A 25,681-nucleotide genomic window follows, 5' to 3' on the forward strand; every position below is an offset into this window, starting at 1 on the left:
CGGAGTCAAGAAGGAAGAAGAGGAGGATGTGTTTGGTTATGGGGTAGCATCAGATGTGCTCTATCCACAAATTGGTGAAGGCTAATGCACATGAAATCACCAATACCCAGAAATTGGTTTGGGCAGATTCTAAACAGTTTGGGAGATTTTAAAATAATTAATATTTTTAATGAGTCCCTAAGTCTAAAATTAGGAAAAATAAAATATTATTGTGAATTAATATAAAACTGTGCTAGAAGGGTCCAAAAGTCATGGATCAAGCCATACTTAATATTAGCCGTTGATTAGGGACTTAATCTCGGTCGTTGAATTGTCAATGAGAAAAGTATAAGAGGAGGCTTGAGGGTCACTTGGAGAACACACCGAGTTGATCAAGAATTCGATTTTTTGGCGCAGGGATTGCTGAAGAAATCAAAGGAGTGATTAGAGTTGCAGCTGAGGGGCAGCGAATATAGGAGCAGAGAGGCAGAGAGGGTGCCGGGAGCATCAGCTAGAGGACACCCAGAGCCACTCAGGGCCCACGTAGAGGTAGCCAGGAGCTGCGCAGTGCCAGAGATAGCCAACATGGGTGATTTAGAGGCTCTAGAGGCTGACGAAGTGCCTTTAGAGGCTGACGCAGGGCGAGTAGGGGTGACGCTGGGCTAGAGAGGCTGACGCAGTCCCTAGAGGCAGATGCTGGAGATTTCGTGGGGAAGATTGGAGCTGAGAGCTGTGGGATTGTTCATCCATGGTTTTAGCCGAAATATTTGTCTCCGATTGAGAGGTACTACTGCCGATATCATTCTCTGTTGGGTGAGCCGGTTTGGCACCCAGATTGTTTTCTAAAACTGCTTAATAATAAAACCCTCAGAGAGTTGCACCAGTTTTCCCGCATTGGGTTTTTCTGAGGACATTAGTCCAAAAACAACGATGTCACTTGTGTGCTTTTTTTTCCTTCGGTTGATGATCTGTAATGTGTTGAGCATGTACTAGTATTTATTTTCAGTATTTCCATGGTAAATAACTTGTTAATTAAACAAAACAAGTAGGCATAAATAAATCAGAAAGTACATGAAGGATTTCTAACAGTTAAACTTAGAAATTCCAACAGGATGCAACTCTCGCATCAACAGGACAGCCAGGGCAACAGAAGAGGAAAAAGAAAGACATAACCAAAGTCAGATGCTTTAGGTGTGGGGAATTGGGACATTTCCCCACTCAGTGCCCTCGGAAGAAGGGGAAGGAAGAGAAGTCTGGCTCGAAGGCTGCTCCAGTGAAAGCTGACAAGGAGGATGATGATGAGGATTGTACCATGAGTGCTCATGCACCTCTGGAGAAGAGGTGGGGTGATATTGAGCTGTAGTTGGGAGGACTACACTGGGGCAGGATCCTTCAGGTGCCCAAACTCTTGGATCACATATGGCTACGAGAGCCCTTAATAACAGTAGTTGAATGACGAGAGTCAATTGCTGCGAGGGATGATGGAGCAATAGTGGCAGAGCTAGGGTACCAGAGTCTGAAGCAGCGTAGTGGAGGTTGCAGCAGTGCGGGAGGCACTTAGCAGATTGCAACAACGCAGTAGCAGCAGAGGGTCAACACAGATTAACAACTGAGGTAGCTTTAGCATCATGAGGTATCAAGACTGACCAGTATGTCATCTTTTGGGTGGCTGTTCAGTTGCTTACTTCTTAGCAACTGAGTTGCAGTGCAACAGTTAGTAGTGGTAGTGCTATGGGCAGCATGATGCAACATTTTGAGAGGGAGCTGTAGTTCAGATGTAGCAGTGGCAGTGGCAGTGTCATGAGTAGTAGTACAGGGTGCAACAGTGCAGTGATGAAGGGCAGCAGACCAAGCATCAACAACACAAAGGACGATGTCATGGATCAATGTGATGCTTCTATTGGAAATATTGCTAGAGCACATTCCTCACTAAGAGGGAGTGTTGATTTTGGGGTAGCATTAGATGTGCTCTACTTTCGAAATTTTGTGTAGGGGCTAGAATGCGTGAGATCTCGAAGTCCCAGAAATCATTTGGAGAAATTCCACTTGGATGATGAGTTGTTAAAATAATTAATATTTTTAATGGGCTTCCTAAGTCTAAACTTAGGAAAATAAAAATATTAATGGGTATTAATAAAAATATGGGTGAGAAGCTTCTAAGAGGCGAGGATCAAGTTTGTTTTAATCTTGGCCGTTGATTAGGGACTTAATATTGGTCGTTGATTCATCAACAGGAAAAGTATAAGAGGAGGCTTGAGGGTCAGTTGTAGATACACCAAGTGATCAAATCAGTTCGATTTTTCTGGGGTGTGGTTTGCTGAGAAAATCGAACTAGTGATCTAAGTTACAGTGAGAGGGGCAGAAGTTGAGATTTGGGTCGGAAAGGAGTTCTGAGCCAAAGAGTACTGGACAGAGAGGTAGCAATAGCATTCGAGAGGCAGCGTGGAGGCCTACACAACCCAGGCAGGGGTTCACGTAGTGCTGACGCAGGCCAAGAGGGTTTGTTGTAGTGGCAGTGCAGGATATTTGTCAGAAGTTTGAGATTTTGCTAGAGAAGCGAGGTTTTGAGCCAGGGAGGGTTGAACAATAGTCTTACTCCAGCAAATCGATCTAGCAGAAGGGTGACACAGTCTCCTAGAGGCAAGATGCTGGCCCAAGCAGTGATTGCACTGGGCTTTCATAGTGTTTGCCAGAGTCAGGCCACTCAGTGGATTAGTTGTGACTTGGAGAACGAGCTAAACCCTCGTATGTATTTCTTGCTGCCGAGATTTCTTTGAAAGGTTAGTCGGTGTGAGAGGCAACCTGTTGTACTCAGATTCTGCTTGCTTAATAATACAAACTCTCTATCTGTTGCACCAGTTTCCCTGCATTGTGTTTTTCCGGGGACGTCTTGTCCAAAAATAACGGTGTTCCTTGTGTGTTTTTCTCAAATTTGTCTCAGTTTATGATTTGTATGTTAGTGTAGTCTGCAGTAGTCTTTTTCATCACTATTTATAAATTAAATAACTTATTGAATGTAATAACAAGTAGGAGATGATAAACCAGTGATTGCAGTAGGATATATGATGTGTAGATTCATAAATTTTCATAGACCCAAGGTGTGGGCAAGGAGAAGGGGCAAGCTAACCCTATGTGGACCTAGTGGAGGAATGTGTACCTTGGTGGGAGAAAAGACAAATAGGGTAATAATGAATGGAAAGAGGGTAACATAAGTTGATAAGGGAGGGGGATGACACAACCAAAATCGGGGTTTCCCATGAAATACCATCCCTAGAGCCAAAATGGTTAGTAAAACATATCCCATGGGACTAGAATCAAGGTTAATACCTAAAAAGGGTCTAGAGGGCAGGAGCACAAACCTAGCCTATTCTTTCCGCCAAATTCCCCCATTAATCCATGCTCAGAAGTGTCCATGATAAGCAAACTACACTACTCAATTTCCAAATTACAAGGCATACCTTTAGGTTTGGGAGGCCCACTTTCAAACATACGATCATGGCAGATGGGCGAGGGACCACATGGATGCCTCAGGTGGCGGAGAAATGGCACAATGCACTAGTTAGTCGCTACAAGGGGTTGTTGACTGCCGCCTAAGGACCATCTTTGAGAAATTTTTTCCCTAGGGATATTATCCACAAAATGGTGGGTTACAGATCTGATTAACGATACCTTCTATTAGGATTCTATCACCCGATGCCTCTTGTGCTATAGAGATTGTGGCTTTGACAACTACAAGGTCACCGTGTTAACCACCAAACAGTTGCTGAGGTCCCTCAAGCTAGATAAAAAGGGTTGTCCTATATCTCTATCAACTGAGCTTATGCTAGGAGGTAAATTATTAATACACATCTAGATCTAGTATGCTTATGCAAGAGATTAAGAGAGAGATGTATCTTGAGCTAAGATTTTCTTAAGTTGTTTAAGTACTTAATTAAAATCATTTAAGACTACTTGACAATCTTTAGACAAGATAAAATGATTAGAGATACAAGTGTAAATCTCAACAATATTCCACAAGATACCAAGTAACCCAAGATGCCAAATGCTAAAATAGTAAATCAAGTTGTTGATCACAGATTTATGACAATTTATACCAGCAATACTACTTTAGAAAAATCAGATCTTAAGAATGTTGTAACCACAATGCATAAACCACTTCAAATGGTGAAACTTGCCCAACAAATAAAACACTGAAATTCTAATAACCAACAAATGTAATTTAGCTTGTTTAGATTACTTTAAGATGATGTATTCAGTAGAAATTCAGATCTGATTTTTGATTTACAGTAGTAAGTAAAGACAGATCAACAAGATAAAATTGCCAAAAAGAGATGGCTTATATGTCGAAAAATAGCAAAATACGCTAGAAATTGAAAATTTCAATTTTAGGGCTTTTAGAGAGTTTGAATCAACAATTTTCAGAACTGACATGTTTATTACAACAATGAGTTAACCACAGATCAACAAACTAATCAAGCCAAAAATACATGGCCAATATTTCAAAAAATAGAAAACATTTCCGGAAATTGAAAATTTCAGGTTTTGTTCCTTATTAAATATTTGATTCAGAGATTTCAGAACTGCAGAAAATTTCAGTTATGCAGAAAAATCTGGCAAGCTTAAATGTTAGATCTATGCTAAAACTCAAATACCCAGGAGGTCAAGATTTGTGAAAATAAAGATTTTGCAATTTTAAATGACTTTGACCATTTAGTTTGTGATCTTGGGGCCTAATTATTAGTAATTTGCTTGCTGTAATAAACTACAAAAAACAAGGGTTTAGAGGTCAAACTCTAGGCCGAAGGCCTTAAAGATCTCACTGTTGAAAATCATTGAAACTTTAGGATCACTTTTCCGCTTGCAAAATATGAATTCTGAGACCTGAATCCTCCAAAATGACCAAGTATTTAGCTTTAAAACTTCAACTTAGGGTTTCAGGTCAATTTTGGGTCAAAAGAGGCCAATAATTGGAGAACAAGGCTAAGGGAAGCAAACTTGCAGGGATAAATGAGCTACGATGATAGGTTGGGGCACAAGGATGGAGAATAAGGGCCTAAAGGCCAAAAAGGAGAGCCTGCAAGCCCTTAGAGGGCTACGACTTAGGGGAAGAGAGGGAGGAGGGCCAAGGAGGGGGGCTACAGGAGAGAGGAGGAAGGGAAGCTGAGGGAATGGAGAAGAGGCTGGAAGGAGGGCCAAGAGGGGATGGAGGGCCGAGAGGGAAAGAAGGGCCAAGGAGGCCTCACGGTGGAGGACAAAGGGCCAAAGAGGAGGCCGAGGAGGCCTCATGGTGGAGGACAAGGGCCAAAGATGAGGCCGCAATGCCTCTAGGGCTTGCGGCAAAGGGAAGAGAGGAGGCCGAGGCCTCAAAACCCCACAACAAGGCCTAAACAAGGCCCTAAACCAAAATGCTAATGGGAGGAATCTTGATGCTGAGGCCTAGGAAGGAAAATCCGGGCCTAAAAGGCCCAAAAAGGTTGAAACCCTTGCTCAAAATGTTTATGCTTCAGCTCCTCTGATTTTTCCAAAATTTTTTCATGGGGAACCTGCAGAAATTCCCAAGACACTAGATATTACCCTCAAGGGCCTAGATCGAACTCTTCTCCGACTTGGTTTCTCGATCTAACTTCCAAAAATGAAAATAGAAACACCCAAACCCCAATATATACAGAGATAAAACTAAAACTCCAAGTCAAATTAGAAAAATAATTTACGAAGTTAAATTTACAAAATTATTTACAAAATATACATGGGTTTTCAAATGGATTTTCAGAAAATAGTTGTTATGATATTTTTTCCTTGAAAGAATGGCTAAAACGCTTTAGAAAAATTAATGCTCACTATAGCCCAATCGAAGATTCAATCCACCATATAGAAACTAGAGATACAAGCAAAGTTACCCTTGCCCACAATATGTGAACTCGGAAACCAAGCATTGAGTACCTGAACACACTATGTATTATCTCAAAATAACAATATAAAGCAGCACATAGGAAACCTGTAGTCAATACATACCATAGATCAACGACAAAACCACCTCGAGTTGCATCCCAAAGTCTTTTATTATAATAGAAAAAATAGTTCCCAGCGAGACAATAGTTTACAAAATGCTTTAGCAACAATTCTAACCAGAGATCAAGATGACTAGAGACTCAAATTATCTCTAATTTATAGATAAATCCTCCAAATGGAAAAATAATGGCTAGTTTATTTGATCTTTGTCAAAATAATCTTGGCCGTTGATAAACATTTCAAGATCTTTTAATTTTGGACCTTGATTTCGTATCTTTGAGGGATTTTCGAATTTATCATTTTATTACATTTTAATTAGCTCAAAATTAATTATTTGACATTGACTTAACCACCAAGGTCCAAGGATTAAAAATTTCTTGAAAAAGACAATATTCCCTTGGTGGAGGACCTTTAAAAATTGGCTCTTTTAAGACCCACAAATTTTTCCATTTGGAGAATTTATTTTTCTAAGACAATTTAATTTGACACTAATTAACTAATTTACTAGCTTATGATTTAATTTTATTTTGCCAAAAAAATTAATTAATTTACCTATGAGGGGATTAATTATTTTTCCAACCCTCTAATACATATTATTTTTCATTTACAAGGCTCAAAGAGGGAATACACATTTATCTTAGACCCTCAAGACACAACCCATCTGCGACTCAATATGATTTGCTAAATCAAGTGATTTGTAATAAAATAATTAAGCCAATTAACTTAAATTATTTCCAAACCACTTTTACATCAAACTCGATTAAAACACTAGGACTCACCTGATAATTCGGCAATAAATTATTTGGGGGTTTAAGCTAGAAGGAAAAAACTCTTTTGATTAGTCGTGTCGAAAAACACAAGTAATCAGTGAGGTTAAAAAACCTCCTAGAATGGAATTCATTGTCAACTTATAGGCTTACTTAGGTTGTTACGTAGACTCATGGTTTTACTAAGATCATTTACAATATATAGCTTGCAGAATGGGATGAACATGACACATGGACTGCTGATATGTGATCTGATTCTTGTTGAAAAAAGTTGGTACTTCTGCTTCTTTGGAACTTTGACAATTTGAGTGCAACAAGGCATAGACAGTTTCTCAGTAGACAAAGCAGAGCTAGTTGCAATCAGAAACTCAGTGCACAGTTGCAGAGGCAATTGTTGGGATTTAGTTCTTAGTTGCAGTAGTTGTAGCATCAACAACAACGTGACATCAGTTGCAACACAGTGCAAAGTTGGCAGCAGTGCAAATGCAAGATGATTCAGCTACAAAGTTAGCAGATGAATCAAAGTATGCGCAATAGCTTGATGGACAGTGATAGGTTTTAATATAATATAGATGTCAGACATCAGCAGGAGAGGGAAGATGTTATGGGAGAAGACAAAACACCTTCCACGCTAAGATAGATTATCAGCTTGAGTTGTGACCTGAGGTCATGAGTTTTGATCTATGGACCTGGTCAATGGCTATGAGGTTCGTCAAACCTCAAAATGTTTTTAAGGTCGCCAAAATTTGAACCTCAAGGTTGAAGTACGACGAACCTTGTGACATAGCCTGATTGCAAAATGATCAAAGTACCTTTTGAATAGCAACCCATGTTCATCCAAGTGTTAATGCCAGATGGTGAGAGGCACATGACTGATGCAAATGGCGTAGGCACATGACGTATCATCGTCTAATGGTGGCTGACAAGGGCTGCTGGCTGTTTGGATGAACAACTGGCTGCCAAATATAGGAGAAAAAATTCCTCCTATGGGGTTACCCATTTTGTCATGTAACAAGTGGTAAATAACAACTCTGAACCCTGAAAGAGAGGCGATACTAATAATCTTAAGATCTGGTAACATTTGAAAATTATTACTGGAATCACACTCTTGCAAGAGTTTTATGATAAAAGATCTTGAAATTATCTATTTGCTGGAGATCTCTGAAGAATGATTATGCCATCAGTTAGAAATTTCTGTGTTTATGATATTCAGCCAAACATTCAAACCAGATTAATTTCCTATTAAATATCTCAGATTTCAATCATGTATAACAAATTTAAAAAAAATAATGCAACTGAATGCTAGATTCATCAGTTACTCTGAGCGAACATTAGGATTATGGAGAAAAATATAAGTTTTGTTAGGTTTATCACACTTCATATAGTGGCCCAGGAAGATAACCAATGAGTGATAAAAGCAAGATAAGATAGTTTTATTAAGGTCCAACAAACGACCAGAAAAGTAGGTGAATGGGACTAAAAGATAAAGATACATCTTGTGTGAATATGATGTAGGGTGCTAATGCAACACTTAGATAATGTTGAAAGCAATAGAAAGAAGATTGCAGCATAAATAAATATCTAGCTAAATGAATTGCTATGTCTAATCAAAAGATAAAACAATGGTATAAGTGTAGAGATACAATGGGAGAGTTCAAGCATGGAATTCTGTAAATATTTGTGTTGACAAATAGAGAGGAAGAGGGATGGAGGTAATGTTAAGGTCTCTTGATCCTGATGACCAAGGGAAAGTGGGGACAGAGGTATTGGCTTGTTGTCATGGGACATTGTCTGGGAATTTGGCTGAAGAATCATGGGAGGGGTGTATGTAGGAGTGATGAAATACTACTCTCCTGTCGTCTGAGATCAGAGGAAAGAAACTTTGGATAGAACCTTAGCTCAGCTAAATTTGGGGGGTATTTAGACATGTGGGAGATGCCCTGCTTTGGATTTGTCTAGAGCTAGTTCATCTATCACTATGGTGAAGTGTGGTCTGTTGCTTGGTTTGACGACTTTGAATAGGTGTTCTCCAAGAGGGGTTATCAGCCCACATAACAAGTGCACACACACCAAGAGGTTTATTGAGTCTACATTTCAAGTTTCATTATGTCATCTTAATGACAAAACTAGTATTAAATAAGATAATATAATTTTATTAAGTTGAAGTTTTAACAAATGACCACCACAAAAATAGGTCAGTGGGACTGTTGAGTACAATAGTGTCATTGCATAAGGGGAACACAGAAAGATGGCTCCTAGGAAAAGAAAAATGCAGAAAGTGAAATAGAGTGAGGCACTCCTCTAATTTAAGTTATTAAAATCAGAGCACCAGCTCTAAGCTAAGACAAACCGAGCACTGATTTCTTGAAATCGATTGGAATAGATAGACCCAACATTTGATTACAAATGAGTCCTCTAATTTATTAAAATCAGAGCACCAGCTCTAAGGTAAGACAACCCAATCACTGATTACTTGAAATCGATTGGAATAGATAGACCCAACATTTGATTACAAATGAGTCAATGGAAGCATGTTGAGATTTTATGTCTTGTATATAATAAATTGAATAAAATATAACATTTGATTACAAATGAGTCAATGGAAGCATGTCGAGATTTTATGTCTTGTATATAATAAATTGAATAAAATATGGCCTTAGCCATAATTACAAGCACATAATGTTGTTACTATATGAGTGGGCCATAACCACCTGTGCAGATTACACTAATCTTTCCAGCATTACCAATGAATTTCTTTTGATTCTATGCTTTGAAACAAACATATCTTGAACACTTTTTTGGCTAATCATGGACATATATATCATTTCTTCTTTAACTTTTCATTTTTTGTGCTTTGTAAAAGACATGATTAGGGCCATTTAGGTTTTGAATTCTTGCTTGTTCCTCTAGTGAAGTAGGCTATGTATCTTTTATTCACCTAATGACCTATTTTGTACATCTAACAGATCCATTCCTGTGTGGAGTGAGGAGGTGGCAAAGGGTGTCATTTTCCAGCATATTGTCATCAATTTCTTCACATATGGTTTTCCCGTAAGTTTCTGAGTGTTCTCTATCATTGTGTTCGATTTTTTTTATTTGTGAAAGTATTTCATATATTACTAAGAAAATAATCTAAAATGGTATCTTTTCTTAAAGACAATAGAAGAGAATGCAAGTGATCTATGTATTGAAATATTACTAATAACTGTCTCCTTGATTGGTTGTGTTTTTTGTCGAAGCAATACGATGATTCCTCAACTTGTAGTTACACCATTTCTGCATCTTTTGAGTTTGTTTTTAAAGTGCCATGTAACATTAAAACAAATATTTTATTTGAGGATATGATGTTTATACTTGAAATAAATTCATAATTTATTAGCTGAATTTAAATTTAGTATCCAGATTTTGACATTTAAAGGGGACTAAATTCTAGAATTTATAGGCAGTACCTAGAGCAGCTCAAAATGATGAGACAATATGTTTTTTTTTTAAACTTCAAACTAATGATTATCAAAATACTTGTTATGGTAGAAGTAGTGGGTGCTCTTTTTCTCTTGGCACAAGTTGTAAGAGTTTGCTACAGCATTGTTTCTTGGATTTTGCACTGTATCTACATGCCAGAAGCTGAACTGAAAGATGTAAAAGAACATGCCAGAAGTCTCAATAAGAAGAATGAAGAATCAAAGGAGATCATCATCAGCTTTAAAGTGCAATTGGAAGAAGCCAAAAAGGTTGGAGAACCACTCAGAAGAGAACTTGAAGAAAGTAACAAAGAATGGAAGAACACAGAGAAGGAAAATCACACACTCAAAGAAGAAGTTGCTCTATTGAAACTCCAAGTACAGGAAGCAGAAATGAAAGAAAAAGACTTGCTAAGACAACTAAAGGATTCTGGTGAAAGGTATGTGTTGCACACATTTTGTCAAAGTTCCAAGGAAGCAGTTGTGCCAATTTTTTTCAAAGATTAGGATCATCGACCAACAACTTTTTGAGTCATTATAAAACCATTTGGCAAATTTGTAATGTAAATGATGCTAGTAAGACCATGTATTTATGTAACAACCTTGGTAAGCCTATTATTTTGGCGACGAATTTCATCCTATGAGGTTTTTCGTTTCACTGATTATTTGTGTTTCTAAACACGGATAATCGACAGAGTTTTTTCCTCCAACCTCATGCCAAAGCTAGAGTGGAATTTATCGTAAAAGTCTTAGGTGAGTCCTAGTGTTCTAATCGAGTTTTCTGTAAAAACAATTTGGGAATAATTTAAGTTAACTGGCTAAATTATTTTATTACAAGTCACTTGGTCTACTAGATTATATTGTGTTGCAGAATTGGGTAAGTTATTTGAGGGTCTATAATGAACGAGTATTCCTGCTTTGAGGGTTGAATTATTGTAAAATCCTATGTAAAAAATATTTTAGTGCATGGTCCCTCATACTTAGACACCATGGCTAAAATATTTGAGGGTGGAATGTAACGACCAAATGTCGTATAAGCACATGAAATCTTTAAAATACTTCAAAGATGCATCTACAAAGTTGAAGCATCAAGCCTAGAAGTCTCAACCACTTCAAGGACAAGAAGGGTCTACAATCCATCATTCATCAAGGAGGGCTACAAAGCTAGAAGGAGAGCCTTATATAAAGGCACCTACAAAGAAGAGCATATCTACATCAAGCTACAAGTCTTCAAGCACAACTCATCACCGAGCAAATCCACTTGGAGAAGACAACTTGAAGGAAATCAAGATCCAGGGAAGACAAGCCATCAAGCTTTCAAGGAGGAAGCAAATCTATCAAATCTCAAAATCTATCAAATAAGTGCATGTCCCCTTCTGAATATACATCAATGTCTTTTTGCAAGGAAAGCAATAAGTTGGTAGGCACCAATAACTTTCTTGCATGGAAGAAGAAGACTGATCTACTTCTCAAGGAGAATGAGCTCCTAGAATATGCCAAGGGGAACATCACTGTCCTTGCTAAGGAACATACTCAAGCCTTAGCCAAGTACAATAAGGATGAGACAAGAGCTCAAAGGATTATGATAGAATCAATCAAGGACTCTCTCATTCCCTATGTCTCCAAGTTTGAGACATCAAAAGAAATTTATGATAAGCTAGTAGAGCTATTCACGGTATCCACCACCGAAGAAGTATTATCTCTGAGGAATGAATTATACAAGATGAAGATAACAAAGGAAGGAATAGCTCCCTACTTCATGAAAATATCTGAGATGAGAGATCAACTTCAAGAGCTTGGGGAAGTCATGTTTGTCAGAGAGATGGCAACTGTTGTACTCAATGCTTTACCTGATGAGTGGGGAAACTTCACATCAAGCATTTATGCCAAGAAGGAAGCAACCACTCTCAGTGATATATGGCCCCTATGCAAAACAGAGGAGACTAGACTTAAGGTGAAAGAAGATGTGGGATGAAAGGAGCAATCATTTGCTACCATGGCCAAAAGAAAGGGTAAATTTGGCAAGGTTGGTCCACGAAGAACAAACAACAAAGACATGTCCAAGATCCAATGTTTTGGATGCCAAGAGTATGGAAACTACAAAAGTAATTGTCCCAAGCTTAAGAAGGACAACAACAACATGAGAAAGAGAGAAGAAGCTCATATAACTCAAGAGGTGGAAGAGGAAGGAAAGAAGCAAAAGAAGGAAGATCCTTCGGATCTCTACTATGACTAGGTCAAACTCTTTCCTTCTATAGTTCTTTCAAAGTTTTGAGTAGAATAGGAACATGTAGGAATAAATTAAATTGCATGGCTAGAATTACCCTCTAGAATCTAGCAACATGATGTACAAGGAGTTCTAGACACTCATGTAGATGTAGCATTTATGAGAAGAAAAAAAATGCATAAGTAGTAATATCTTCTAGAATATAGCTCAAAGATATTCATGTAGAAGGAGCATACCTAGAATAGGACCTCATGATAAGAGTCTTAGAAGACCTAAATCATCAAAGGTAGGAAACATTTGCAAGGCGAGGATCTTTAAAAATCCTATGATGGAATCTTCAAGGGAAGATTCGTGAACCGAGGCAGATGTCTCATTAGGAATCCCACTCATGGGATTCAAAAAAAGGGATGATATGCAGGCAGGCTAAGATGAAGCAAGAAGGGCTACACCAAAGAATGATCAAGGAGGATCAAGATGAGGTATGTATACATCAAAGTTTAAGTCATGTCATCATTTGTATATTATTGAGTTATGGGTATAGTTCTATAACATGATCAAGCATGAAAGGATCTCTTTCACCAAGAACATGCTCGAAGGCATGTACCGCAATGCAATAAAGGTCAACAAAAGTACATGCTCACATAAGAAGCATACGATTGCTCACTAAGCAGCAAGAAGAAATCCTGACAAGTCTAGAAAGCAAGGGATGAAGGAATGCTTCCACAAGAAGCATTAGGTGGTTGACTGATCTATCTGAGAAGAAGAAAATGAAGAAAGAGATTAAGCATGTGAAGAACACCATGATCACCGAGAATCACTATCTGACAAAATGCCTTGAAAGATATCTCTCGAAAGTAGGCAGGATAACTCTGATGAAGGAAGAAAGGACCCTTGACACCTATGAAGACCTTAGAGATATAAGAGGTGCAGATAACTGATTCTACTCTATGAAGATGTTGTGATGAAGAAGCCATCAAACAAAAGGAAAAACATTGTTGAAGCAATATCAGGATGAAGTCATGATGGGCTACCAGGTCAAAGCATATAACCTAGCAAGTATGATGGAGCATTCGTGAGGAGAGCATTCTGAAGCATGGACAAGACGACAAAGGAGTAGCCAAGATGACTAGAAGAACTTGATAGTCACTTTCCACGAAGCAATGACATGACTAACCAAGAAGGAAAGTGATGGATGGATGGTGCCTTATCGAGAAGAAGTTCGATCGAAAAATTCATGACATCAAGAAAGGAAGGAGATCATGCAGCTGAAGGACCCACGAAGAAGAAACTGTTGATGAAGGAAATAGTCCCCAGTTAAGAGGGAGCTTCGGCAGGTCCTTGATCAAGAGGGAGTTTTGAATCACCCCTAATTACAAAGGAGTGACAATTGTGTTTTCTTTTTCATGGGCCTTGGAGTTGTATGTCTAGATGAAGGCCATGAATGGAAATGTGAACACAAGATAGACACAACATTCTTGTCTTCACTTGGGAAGAAAGAATGGGAGGATTAGGTAATCATTTGGCATCCGATACTCTTTGAGGATGTGTAGGGCATCCAAGAAAAGAGTAGGCAAGAGGATCGATATTCTTTGAAGGTTGGGAACCCAAGATAAGAATAGTCCCTGAAGGTCATACTTGAGAACACCCGGATGGGTATGTACCTTGAGAGCAATGATGAAGGTGTGTATAAATCATTAGTCTTGCCAACATTGTGGCTCATGGTCTCGTGAAGAGATGGAGCTATTAGTCAAGGCCTTACACTATGACAATGTTGATGGATATGATGCTATAACAGATGGATTGCTAATCCGGTTTCTCTTATGTGAATTCTTCAAGATTGAAAGTTTCCAAACACCTTGTAATGTTGTATGAATACCTCCCTAGTTAAGAGGGAGTGTTGGAGAAGATGTAACTAGGTTCATTCTTCATATATGTAATTTTGATATTTGTACTTATTCAAGAAAAGAGAATTTATTTTGATATTATTTGTCCATGAGTTTCTTGCTCATTGAAAATAGGTCAAGCACATTTTGAAGTGCTTCTAGGGAGTCAGTCAAAATGTAATTATGATGAGACCCTTTGAGGGCATGTTACACCATGTATGATGTCATACAAGGTCATGGGAACACCTCCAAGGCAAGTCAAATCCTCTCCTAGCAACAACAAAGACTACAAGCAACAAAAATAATGAAGAAAAGTTGAATTTTGGCACAAACTGCAAGTCGGCTTTAGGGACAATGATGTCGGCTTCAAGGAGGAGGGACAAACCTCTATAAATAGAGGTTGTCTACTCCTCATTTGACTACACTAACTCATCTCTGTAATCTGCAAGAAAGGAGGACGAAGTAAGACAAAGAAAAGAGGAGAAAAAGGGTATGTTAGGGTAGCGAATCAAGAAGTTGTAGCCGCAGTCAAAGCACTGTCTCTAAGGTGAAAACTAGTTACTTGTGCGAAGAATTGAGCCATCTTTGCAGTCACAACGACCACCATATATCAGTCTCAAGTTTATCATTGTTTGGGCTAGTTATTAGGCCTATAAAGACCCTGCACTTTGTGTTGAAGAGAGCCTCACAAACGAAGTGAAGGAAGACTTTTCTGAAGCTAACACAACCACACGTGCGAAGTAAGAAGGCCACTCTACAGCCCTAACCACAGTCATACTTCAGGTCAAGTATAATCATTGGTTGGGGTGGAATTTAAGGTCTATAAGACCTCCCTCTAGAGCAAAGGAGAAACACTCACAAACGAAGGAAGCTGAGAAAGAAAGGGACTGTTTCTAGGGCTAGAAACAATCACACATGCGAGGTACAATTGCAAATTGACAATGGTCTAAAGGCAATATATAGAGGGACATCATTTGGATGTAGGAAAAGGTATACAAGGTCCCCAAGATCAGCAAGAAGATCCTCCTTATAGCGAAGTAGAAGAAGCCCTAATATTCTAGGGTTTCCTAACCTAGAGGACAAAGTGCTGGAAGACAAAGTGCTAGAAGAAGTGCCGGAAGTGACAGTGTAGAAAGAGGAAGGATTAGACTCATGCTTGCAAGAGATCTTAGCCAAGGGTCTAGGGTTTGGAAGTTGTTCAAATAAGAAGCTTCAATAACAGAAAACTTACAAAGGGTTTCCCTCTCAAGAGTGGAGAGGGTTTGTCCCTAGCAGAGAGCCAACCTTTTGTGTTCTTGTTATTTTGGTTTGGTGGTAGTTTGATGAAGCACACACATATGCACTAATAAGAAGAAAAAGAAGTATAAGCTAACTAAGAAAAAGTAAAAAGACTTCACAAGTTGTTATCAAGTCTCAGAGAATCATCTCAACACTACTTTGCCCTAGAGTCCCTAACAAAATATTGAGTTCAGAAGTCAAATATCAACTCATTAAAGGCCAGGTTCGTTGAAGTCTCCAAAGGACGAGTTCTTTATTGAAAGCGACAAGTTTTCCCTTGCTTATATCACTGACCGAGTTTACCTCTTGGAGGGACGAATTAATATTGTCCAGCTGGCGAAAATTTCTCTTGCTTGAGCATATCTGGGTTTGCAAAGTTTGTGGAGGCTTTTTGGCCAAGGACGAGTTGTATCTTCTCTTTCCTAGGCGTGTTATCTCTACATCTCAAGCTTATACTCACTCTGCTCAATGAGCATTGTAACATGTCTTAGGCTTGCTCCTATTGCTGCAGCGCTTATAGTGTCCTTCTTCATCATCCTCTTTGGATTAACGCTCCAGCAAACGAGGCAGGTTCTGACAATTCTAGTGTTGAACAACCTCTTGGTATTTTGCCCCATCAAATCCATGGGGATATTGTTCACTTTTCGCAAATGTTAATTAAAGGTTATGCATCTAAAATATGTATATCTTGGGCTGAAACGATTGTGTTTGAGTACAGTGCTAGAGGAATCGACTTTGTATTGGAGGCTATAAATCAACCAACTTATCTGGAAGATCTTACAGGACTTACAAAATTAATCTTGCGAAGCATTTCAACTTAGATGGGGAGGATTGAAATGAAGTAAATGATGATGTGGAGATCTAGATCTCAAGTACTTGACCACCAAATAACCAGGTTTATTTTGCAGCATTCATTGTAAGACTCTTTATCTTCTTGTCCATTTATCATAAAATCACTACATTGCTGAATCACTAAAGTAAAATTGATGAGTTCCCTCAAATTATCGAGGAAGGATCTATTCAATAAATTGATGAATACTTTTTTGATGTGAGCCATTGTTGCTTTCTGGTTGGAGGATTAAGTCCGTGAATTGAAGTCCCGTTTCTTTAAAGTGTAAATTTGATAATGAAGAAAATGACCAGACTTGATAATGCATTAGAGTCGTTAAATACTTTGATACATTCCATTGTTGATGGGATGGTAAAAATCAGTAAAGACACTCTTTCAGACATTAAAATTTGTCTACAAAATGCATAAGAAAACATGAAATTGTTGAGATTTTCTGTTTCCTAAATTAGGAAAAAATCTCTAATGTGCGACAACAATAGAATTTGTTGCTATATTAGCTCCAATTAGTTGGGAAAGAGTTAATGCATCCTATATTTGTTATGAGAGGATTTATGAGTCAGTTAGATTCTCTTGGCTATAAAATACATGCCCGTACAGATATTGGTTGAGTGAGAGTTTGTGAGGAAAATGATTATTTTGTAATCTCCTGATTAATAATAAGATTTCCGATGCCTATGTTTGGTGGACGTAGCCCAGATTGGTTGGGTGAACCACGTTAACTTACTGTGTCATTTGTGTATGATTGTATTGCTGTGTCTGTCTTTGTTTTTCCCTGCGCACTGTTAATTTAACAATTGGTATCAGAGCTGCGCAGCGGAGGAGTGGCGGGCCCAAGTCTGGCATAGACTGTTTGTGCGCTGGCCGAGTTGGTATGCGTTTGCAGAACTGTGCGTTGAATGGTTAATCTGCGTTGCCGAACTGTTGAACTGTTGAAGTGCGTATGCCGTGGTGCGTATGTGACCTGCGTACAGCGGTGGAGTCGTTGATCAGTGAATGCGTTGAATGGTGGTGCGTATAATTGCTGCGTGGAGGTATTACCAGCGTGCTGACCAGAGAAGCAACACTGCTGCGTGGAGGTATTACCTGCGTGGAGGTATTACAAACCGAGGATTGTGAAGGTATTCAAACCTGCGTGGAGGTATTACAACAGCTGCTGGTTGGTTTTAACATTATATTTCTGAGGTATGTGAATGTACACGGTTTTTTGTTTATAATACCTGCGATTGGAGTCCATATTTGATTTCTCCATGAAACCATGATATGTTTCGACTGCCACAAATTGCAGAATGGGTAACATGTTTCGACTGCCACAGGCACAAATTGCAATTGTTTTGTCTTTTGGGTTTTTTATTGTAATGCGCACAACGAAAAGTTTTTTGTTTTAAAAGCAAAGGCAGTAAGGTATAGGCGTTTTTTGAGATTAACTTCTTTTATTTAAAAGTTGGATTTGGAGATTATTGTTTTTTGGTTGATACAAGATGGCGAAAACTCAGAGTGCCCGGTTTGAAATCGAGAAGTTTAATGGCAAAAATAATTTCGAGATCTGGAAGGTGAAGATGTACGATCTGCTTGTCCAACATGGTGTGGCAAAGGCGTTGTTGGGAAAATCCAAACAGCCTTACAACATCACAGATAATGAGTGGGCCGAGATGGATGAAAGAGCAATAAGTGCTATTCGACTGTGTCTGGCGGATGATGTCTTGTTTAATATCGTGTCAGAGACAACAGCTGCTGGTTTGTGGACGAAACTTGAGAAACTGTACATAACCAAATCCTTAACCAATAGGATTCTCCTGAAACGACAGTTGTACAGTTTGTGAATGAAGGAAGGTACATCAATTGCTGATCATTTGAATGCTTTTAATACTCTTTTGGTGCAATTACAAAGTATAGAAGTAAAAATTCAATCCGAGGATAAAGCTATTACTTTATTGTGCTCGTTGCCCGAGTCATGGGATCATTTTGTTACTTCTATAAGTCTTAGTTCATCAGAAACCATTGAGTTTGATGATGTAGTTGCATCTTTATTATCGGAAGAAACAAGGAGACGGTCGCATTCAGAAACCTCTACATCAGAAGCTATGATGGTTAGAGGTCGTTCTAAGGAAAGACGCTCCAGTAGGCCGAGCGACTCACGGTCAAAGTCGAAAGGAAAGAAGAGTAAGGTAAAATGTTGGTTTTGTGGCAAATCAGGGCATTTGAAGAAGGACTGCTGGAAGCGACAGCAGCAAACTTCTAAAGAAGGTTCTTCGACAGAGAAGAAGGAGGCAAATATGACAGATACAGGTTCGGCATCTGGTTCAGGTATGAGTGATGAAGTGTTATCAGTTAATGTGTCAAATCATGATCAACATTGGTTGTTAGATTCCGGTGCATCAAACCACATGTGTATTCATAAAGAATGATTTAAGACATATAAATCAATTAATGATGGAGTTGTGTACATGGGTAATGATGTAACATGTAATATTGTGGGGATTGGGAGTATACAACTGCAAATGTTTGATGGGACAACTAAAATATTAACTGATGTGAGGCATGTACCAGATTTAAGGAAAATTTTGATTTCATTAGGAGCACTTGATTCAAATGGATATAAAACTGTAGTTCAAGGTGGAGTAATGAAAATTTACAAAGGTATTTTACTAGTTATGAAAGCTAAGAAGGTAGGAAATCTATTTGAGTTAGAAGGAGGTAGAGGGTCAGATTATGTGTCTACGGTGTCTGAACATTGTTCATTCACTTATGGCATCAAAGGTTGGGGCATATGAGTGAAAGAGGGTTAAAATTTTTGGCTGATCGCAAGTTACTTCCAAATCTAAAGTCTGGAAAGTTAGATTTCTGTAAGCATTGTTTGTTTGGAAAACAAAGTAAGCAAAAATTTAAAACAGGCAAACATACTAGTAAAGGCATACTTGATTATATCCATTCAGATGTTTGGGGACCAACCCCTACAACCTCATATGGTGGCTCATCTTATTTTGTATCGTTTATTGATGACTTTTCTAGGAAAGTGTGGGTCTACATGTTGAAAAGGAAGTTTGATGTTTTTTCAGTTTTCAAGCAGTTTAGAGCATTGGTAGAAAACAACACTGGTAGAACAATAAAATGTTTAAGAACTGTCAATGGTGGTGAATTTACTTCTAAGGAGTTTGAGAGCTATTGCAAGGATGCAGGGATCGAGAGACATAAGACCATGGTTTATACTCCTCAGCAAAATGGAGTTGCTGAATGCATGAATAGGACGCTTCTAGAGAGAGCAAGGAGTATGCTGAGTAACGCCGGGTTGCAAAAGGAGTTGTGGACGGAAGCGGTGGCAACAGCTTGTTATGTGATAAACCGATCTCCATCAACGTCGATAGGCTGCAAGATTCCTCAAGAGGTATGGAAAGGTCACCCTTGTGACTATTCTAAACTTAGAGTGTTTGGTTGTGATGTATATGCTCTAGTGCCTAAACATCAACGAACTAAATTAGATCCAAAGTCTAAAAGGTATATCTTTGTTGGGTATGGTGTTGGAACAAAGGGATATAGATTGTGGGATCCTACTACCCGCAAAATCATCATCAACAGAGATGTAAAGTTTAATGAATCCTCTCTTGTACAGTTAGATGTAGATAGTAGATTGAAACAGGATGATGTATCTGACATTCAGCACATTCAGTTTGATAGTATTTCTAATGATAGTCATGATGACCATAGTTCAGATACTAGTCATGAACAGGTTTCAGAATCAGAACATGAACAAGGTTCAGGTATAGATCATGAACAGGTCTTAGATACTGATCGTCAAGAAGTTCCTACAGATGGCAGTCAGCAAATCGAGGAAGCGCCAGAAACATCCTTAAGAAGGTCTACAAGAGTCAAAAGGCCACCAAGAAGGTATGATGATTATGTTACTTCAGTTGCATTTACTGCTAATGACGATGAACCTCTGTGCTATCAGCAAGCAATAGGAGGTTCGAAAAGTGACAAGTGGGAAGCAGCCATGGAGGACGAAATGATGGCCTTAGGTAAGAATGGCACATGGGATCTGGTTGAGCTTCCGAGAGACAGGAAAACTGTGGGGTGTAAATGCGTTTTCAAGCTGAGACGGGGTGTGAATGATACGGAAGACAGGTACAAAGCGAGGCTGGTTGCAAAAGGGTTTTCTCAGAAAGCTGGCATTGACTTTCATGAGATTTTTTCACCAGTGGTTAAAATAGTTTCAATTAGAATTGTGTTAGCATTAGTGGCTTTGCTTGATTTAGAGTTGCAGCAGTTAGATGTTAAGACTGCGTTTCTACATGCAGACTTAGATGAGGAAATTTATATGGAACAACTGGAAGGGTTTGTTCAGCATCGCAATGAGAAATTTGTCTGCAGGCTCAAGAAGTCATTATATGGCCTGAAGTAGTCGCCTCGGCAGTGGTATAAGAAGTTTGATTCTTTCATGTTCAGTCAGAAATATGTTAGAAGTGAATATGATCATTGTGTTTATTTTAAACAGTTAAATAATGGCATATTCATTATCTTGGTATTGTATGTTGACGATATGCTTTTAGCAAGCAAAAGCATAGAAGAAATCAACAGGTTGAAGGCTCAGATAGTAAGGACATTTGATATGAAAGATCTAGGAGCAGCAAGACAGATTTTGGGCATGGAGATTTTCAGAGACAGGAGCAATGGTAAGCTATGGCTATCACAACAAAAGTATATTGAGAAAATACTTTTGAGGTTTGGTATGAATAATGTGAAGCCTGTGTCAGTCCCTTTCGCTTACCATTTCAAGCTTTCTTCGAGTTTATGTCCTAATTCAGATGAAGAAAAGGAATTTATGTTTCGAATTCCATATGCTAATGTAGTAGGGTGTTTAATGTATGCGATGGTGTGTACGCGACCAGATATTTCACATGCAGTTGGGGTTGTCAGCAGGTATATGGCAAATCCAGGTAAAGAACATTGGTTGGTAGTGAAATGGGTGCTTCGGTATTTGAGAGGCACAAGTAGTTATTGTATCACTTACAATAAGAGTAGTGAATTTGTTTGCGGGTATGTTGATTCTGATTTTGCAGGTGATTTAGATAAGAGAAGGTCAACTTCAGGGTATGTCTTTACTCTTGCAGGTGGAGCTATTAGCTGGATGTCAAAGCTACAGAACATTGTTGCTTTATCCACTACTGAGGCAGAATACATTGCTGCTTCTCATGCTTGCAAAGAAGCGATTTGGTTGAAAGGTTTGTTTGGTGAATTTGGTAGGTTGCAGGACAACATCAAGTTATTTTGTGATAGTCAAAGTGCAATACATTTGGCTAAGAATCCGGCCTATCATAGTAAATCAAAGCATATACCGATCAAGTACCATTTTGTAAGACAGGTTATCACTGAAAGGGGAGTCTCTCTTAAAAAGGTGCATACAAAGGAGAATTGTGCCGACATGTTCACGAAACCATTTTTGTTAGAGAAGCTACGTTGGTGTTTGGCTTCTCTTGGCTTGCAGAAAAGATAAAATAATAAACAAACAGGGTATCAGGCTAATTGTTGTCAAGGTGGAGATTGTTGAGATTTTATGTTTCATAAATTAGGCAAAAATCTCTAATGTGTGACAACAATAGGATTTGTTGCTATATTAGCTCCAGTTAGTTGGGAAAGAGTTAATGCATCCTATATTTGTTATGAGAGGATTTATGAGTCAGTTAGATTCTCTTGGCTATAAAATACATGCCCGTACAGATATTGGTTGAGTGAGAGTTTGTGAGGAAAATGATTATTTTGTAATCTCCTGATTAATAATAAGATTGCCGATGCCTATGTTTGGTGGACGTAGCCCAGATTGGTTGGGTGAACCACGTTAACTTACTGTGTCATTTGTGTATGATTGTATTGCTGTGTCTGTCTTTGTTTTTCCCTGCGCACTGTTAATTTAACATAAATTTTTGTAGTTGGAGTCCCAACTTCAGCGAGATGAGCTACAACAAAAGAATCACCATTCTAAACCTGTTTTTGTTTAGAACATTGAGAGAAACTCTCATCAGCAACAAATCAATATTGTTGATCTAATACCCAATGAAAGAGCAGATTTGCATAAACAAGTAGAAATTCAGCATACACTTCCCAAGCCCATCATTAGACCTTGGGAAGAGCTTGTCCATTACAAGCACAGAACAAGTCTTGGATATGATAAGGAGGTTTCCTTTCATATTTCAGATTACTTAAAGCCCATCAAATTTCAGAGTGTTGGGTTTCTTCATGGCAGTTCACCTTCAACTGTTCCACATTCGGCTCCTCTTCCACAACAACAACAACAGAATGTTAAATGCCAACATTGTGACCGAGTTGGCCATATGAAAAATCACTGTTTTGATCTTTATCCGTGCAAGCATTGTGGTCATCATACTCATTCTTCACAACGATGCTTCAAAAACAAGTCTCCTGCAAGAACAAAGATTCATCTTGGATGGATCGCTTCTTGGCAATGGGCTTCAACAACCAAGAAGATATTTTGCTCATACAACAGGATTTGTTCTCGTATATTGAAAAGTCTTGTAGTCGAGATGTCTTCATCTTCTCACCTTGTATCTGACAGGGGGGAAGTGATGGTCATCTACAAGTTTCAAAGCCACATCAAGCAAGCTTGAGCCACAACCTGCCATACCAGATTCAGAGTTATAGCAAGAGACAGAGTTTCCATTGAACATGCCTTCGGTTGCTGGTCAACATTAAACCATCTATGCGGGGTTGCAACATCTCTTCAAAGAATTGGGGACACTTCCTCTAGCAGAAGACTTCAGCTTCTTGCCAGTTTTGGAAGAGTTCCAGGAATTGCATTAAGCATTCCAGAGTTGGTGGTCATCGTAGACCTCCCTTTTTTAGGTTGAAGGGCGCCCTCTCCAAAGCATTAGGGACACTTCCTCTTGCAAAAGATTTCAACTTCTTGCTAGACTTAGAAGAGTTTTGGGAACTGCAGTAAGCGTTCCAGTGTTGGTGGTCATCCTTAAACCACCCCCCTTATACCAACATTTCAGAGAGCATATTCAGCCTAGGGTTGCCATGCATTTTTCACATGTTGTATTACAACTCTCCTCTTGGACTCATACATACCCCTTCAGATTAGGGGGGGGGAATATTGGACACCTAATCCTCTATGGGTTGGTGTGGAATGTGAACAACCACTGGAGTCCAAGAGACCACTTGGAATATTAATCCAAGAGTCACATCAATGTACTATAAATGTATATCATGTCAATAATATATGCAATAGAATGCCTATCTTTCACCTACGTTGTTTACATTCCATGTGAGTTTAACAAATTTCTTACAATTTTATCCTATATTTCATTTTCAAGTTAATATATCTATACATATAGAAAATGTATATAGACAAACCTAATGGCGAACCTTATCCGAGCCCCATCAAAATATCCGAACTCGAATCGAACCTAATCATTGCCAAAACCGAATTTGAATCCAAACCATGTGACATTGATTTCTAGTAAAGACATCCATCAACGATAGTAGCAGCAAGGGATTGAAAGGTGTGAAGGAGGAAGACAATGTGGCCCTTGCATCAAAAGGGAGAGAAAATGGTCCCATTCAGGGACAAGGCTTGCAGGGAGAGAAGAAGAAGGAAAAGGATCTATCTAAGGTCAAGTGCTTCAGGCGTGGCTAGTTTGGCCACTATAGTACTGAGTGTCCTCAAAGGGAGAAGAACTAGAAGGAGTAGGATCAGGCAGCAACATCCGTAAAGGTAGACATGGTATCCTCCTACTGGGAGGAACAATTTGCCATGTATGCATTTATACCTCCAGGAGAGAGGTGGAGCGATATGGAACTTTAGTCCTAAAGCTGCGCAGAGATTTGGGTAGGGTCCATTGAGGTAAGCATCGGATGGTGTTTCCTCATGGATCATTACCCTTGCTATAAGGGCCCACAATATTCAGTGATGGAAGGATAAGTGTGAGTTGGTGCAGTCAGTTCCAGAGTGACAATTGCAGATTAGTTGCAGTCAAATACTGAGGAGTGTAGAGCAATGTTGATAGCAGAGCATGATGCTCAGTAGCAGAATCAACAACAACACAAATTTCTCAGTGGATAGTGCGGAGGCTAGTAGCAGTGAGAGACTCAAGGGACAGTTGCAACATAGAGGCACAATTGATTTAGTATTTTGGATGTTTCTCAGTTGCAGTAGTTGCAATAGCAACTACAACAATTGAGAGGGAGTGTTTGTAGAGTTGCAGTGTGAATGCGGAGTTGGCAATAGTACGGGTTGTGTAGTGTAGTGTCGATAGCAACACAGATGCAACATGGTTCAACTACAATGAGTAGTAGATGAATCAATGTTAGTGCAGTGGTTGGTGGACATTGGCAGGCAGCTACAATTGTCATACATTAACAACTTGGTGGAGGATGTTGCAAGGACAGGGTGTTGTGGCAGATTGTGCAGCATTAGTGAGAGAACACCTTCCTCGCTAAGAGGGAATGTTAATTTTTGTAGTATCAAATGGTGTTCTAGTCTCAAGACTTTGTGGAGAGGCTAAAACATAGGAGTTCTCCAAAACCCAGAATTGTTTCTGGAAATTCCACCTAGAGATAACTCAATTAAATTAATTGACCATCATTTAAAAATTTTCAAATCTAACTTAGGAGAAATGGTTAATTAATAAGAATTAATTGAGAAAGGTGAGAATTATCTAGAAACTCACACGGATCAACTTGGAGATGATCTCAACCATCGATTAAGTTTTAATCATGGTCGTTGGAGTTCCAACTGGAGATTATAGAGGGAGGTCGATGGGTAGATGGAAAAAAACACTTGGAGAGAAAGTTTCCTTGGGCAGTTCAATTTTCCTGAGAGCAAGATTCTGCCGGAAGAGTTCGAGCCAGAGAGGGAGCACAGATACAGAGAGGGGCAAAGACAGTGAGTCTCGAGGAAGTTTTCCAGTTCCGCAGAGTCAGCTATAGAAGAGACATGTTTCCTTAGTGGGGCTGCGCAAGGTTTGCATAGAAGCTTCAGAGGAAAAGTTCGATTTGGCGAGACAAATGTTGAAGTTTCTAAGTCTACCAGTTAGAAACACGCCATGCACTTTATCTGATTTATTCCTACCTACTTGTTTCGTTACTTAACAAGTTATTTACAATGTAAATACTGAAAATAAAGACTAGTGCATGCTCAACATATTACAGATCAACAACTGAAGGAGACAGAAACAATCACACCAAATGACACTGTTATTTTTGGACCAATGTCC

General features: G+C 38.9%; 1 protein-coding gene across 1 annotated transcript in view; it reads left to right on the forward strand.

The window, feature by feature from the left end:
- LOC149234058 (piezo-type mechanosensitive ion channel component) overlaps positions 1–25,681 on the forward strand; it is a 360,941-nt gene that overhangs the window by 27,038 nt on the left and 308,222 nt on the right. Inside the window, exon 2 of the mRNA XM_089368143.1 lies at positions 9,722–9,806. Within this exon, the coding sequence (XP_089224269.1) occupies positions 9,722–9,806 (85 nt within the window). The remainder of the gene's footprint in view (positions 1–9,721; positions 9,807–25,681) is intronic.

Source organism: Pinus tabuliformis, chromosome 8, assembly GCF_031772625.1.
Source record: "Pinus tabuliformis cultivar Carrire ecotype Pingquan chromosome 8, CPIR1, whole genome shotgun sequence".
NCBI classification, from domain to species: domain Eukaryota; kingdom Viridiplantae; phylum Streptophyta; class Pinopsida; order Pinales; family Pinaceae; genus Pinus; species Pinus tabuliformis.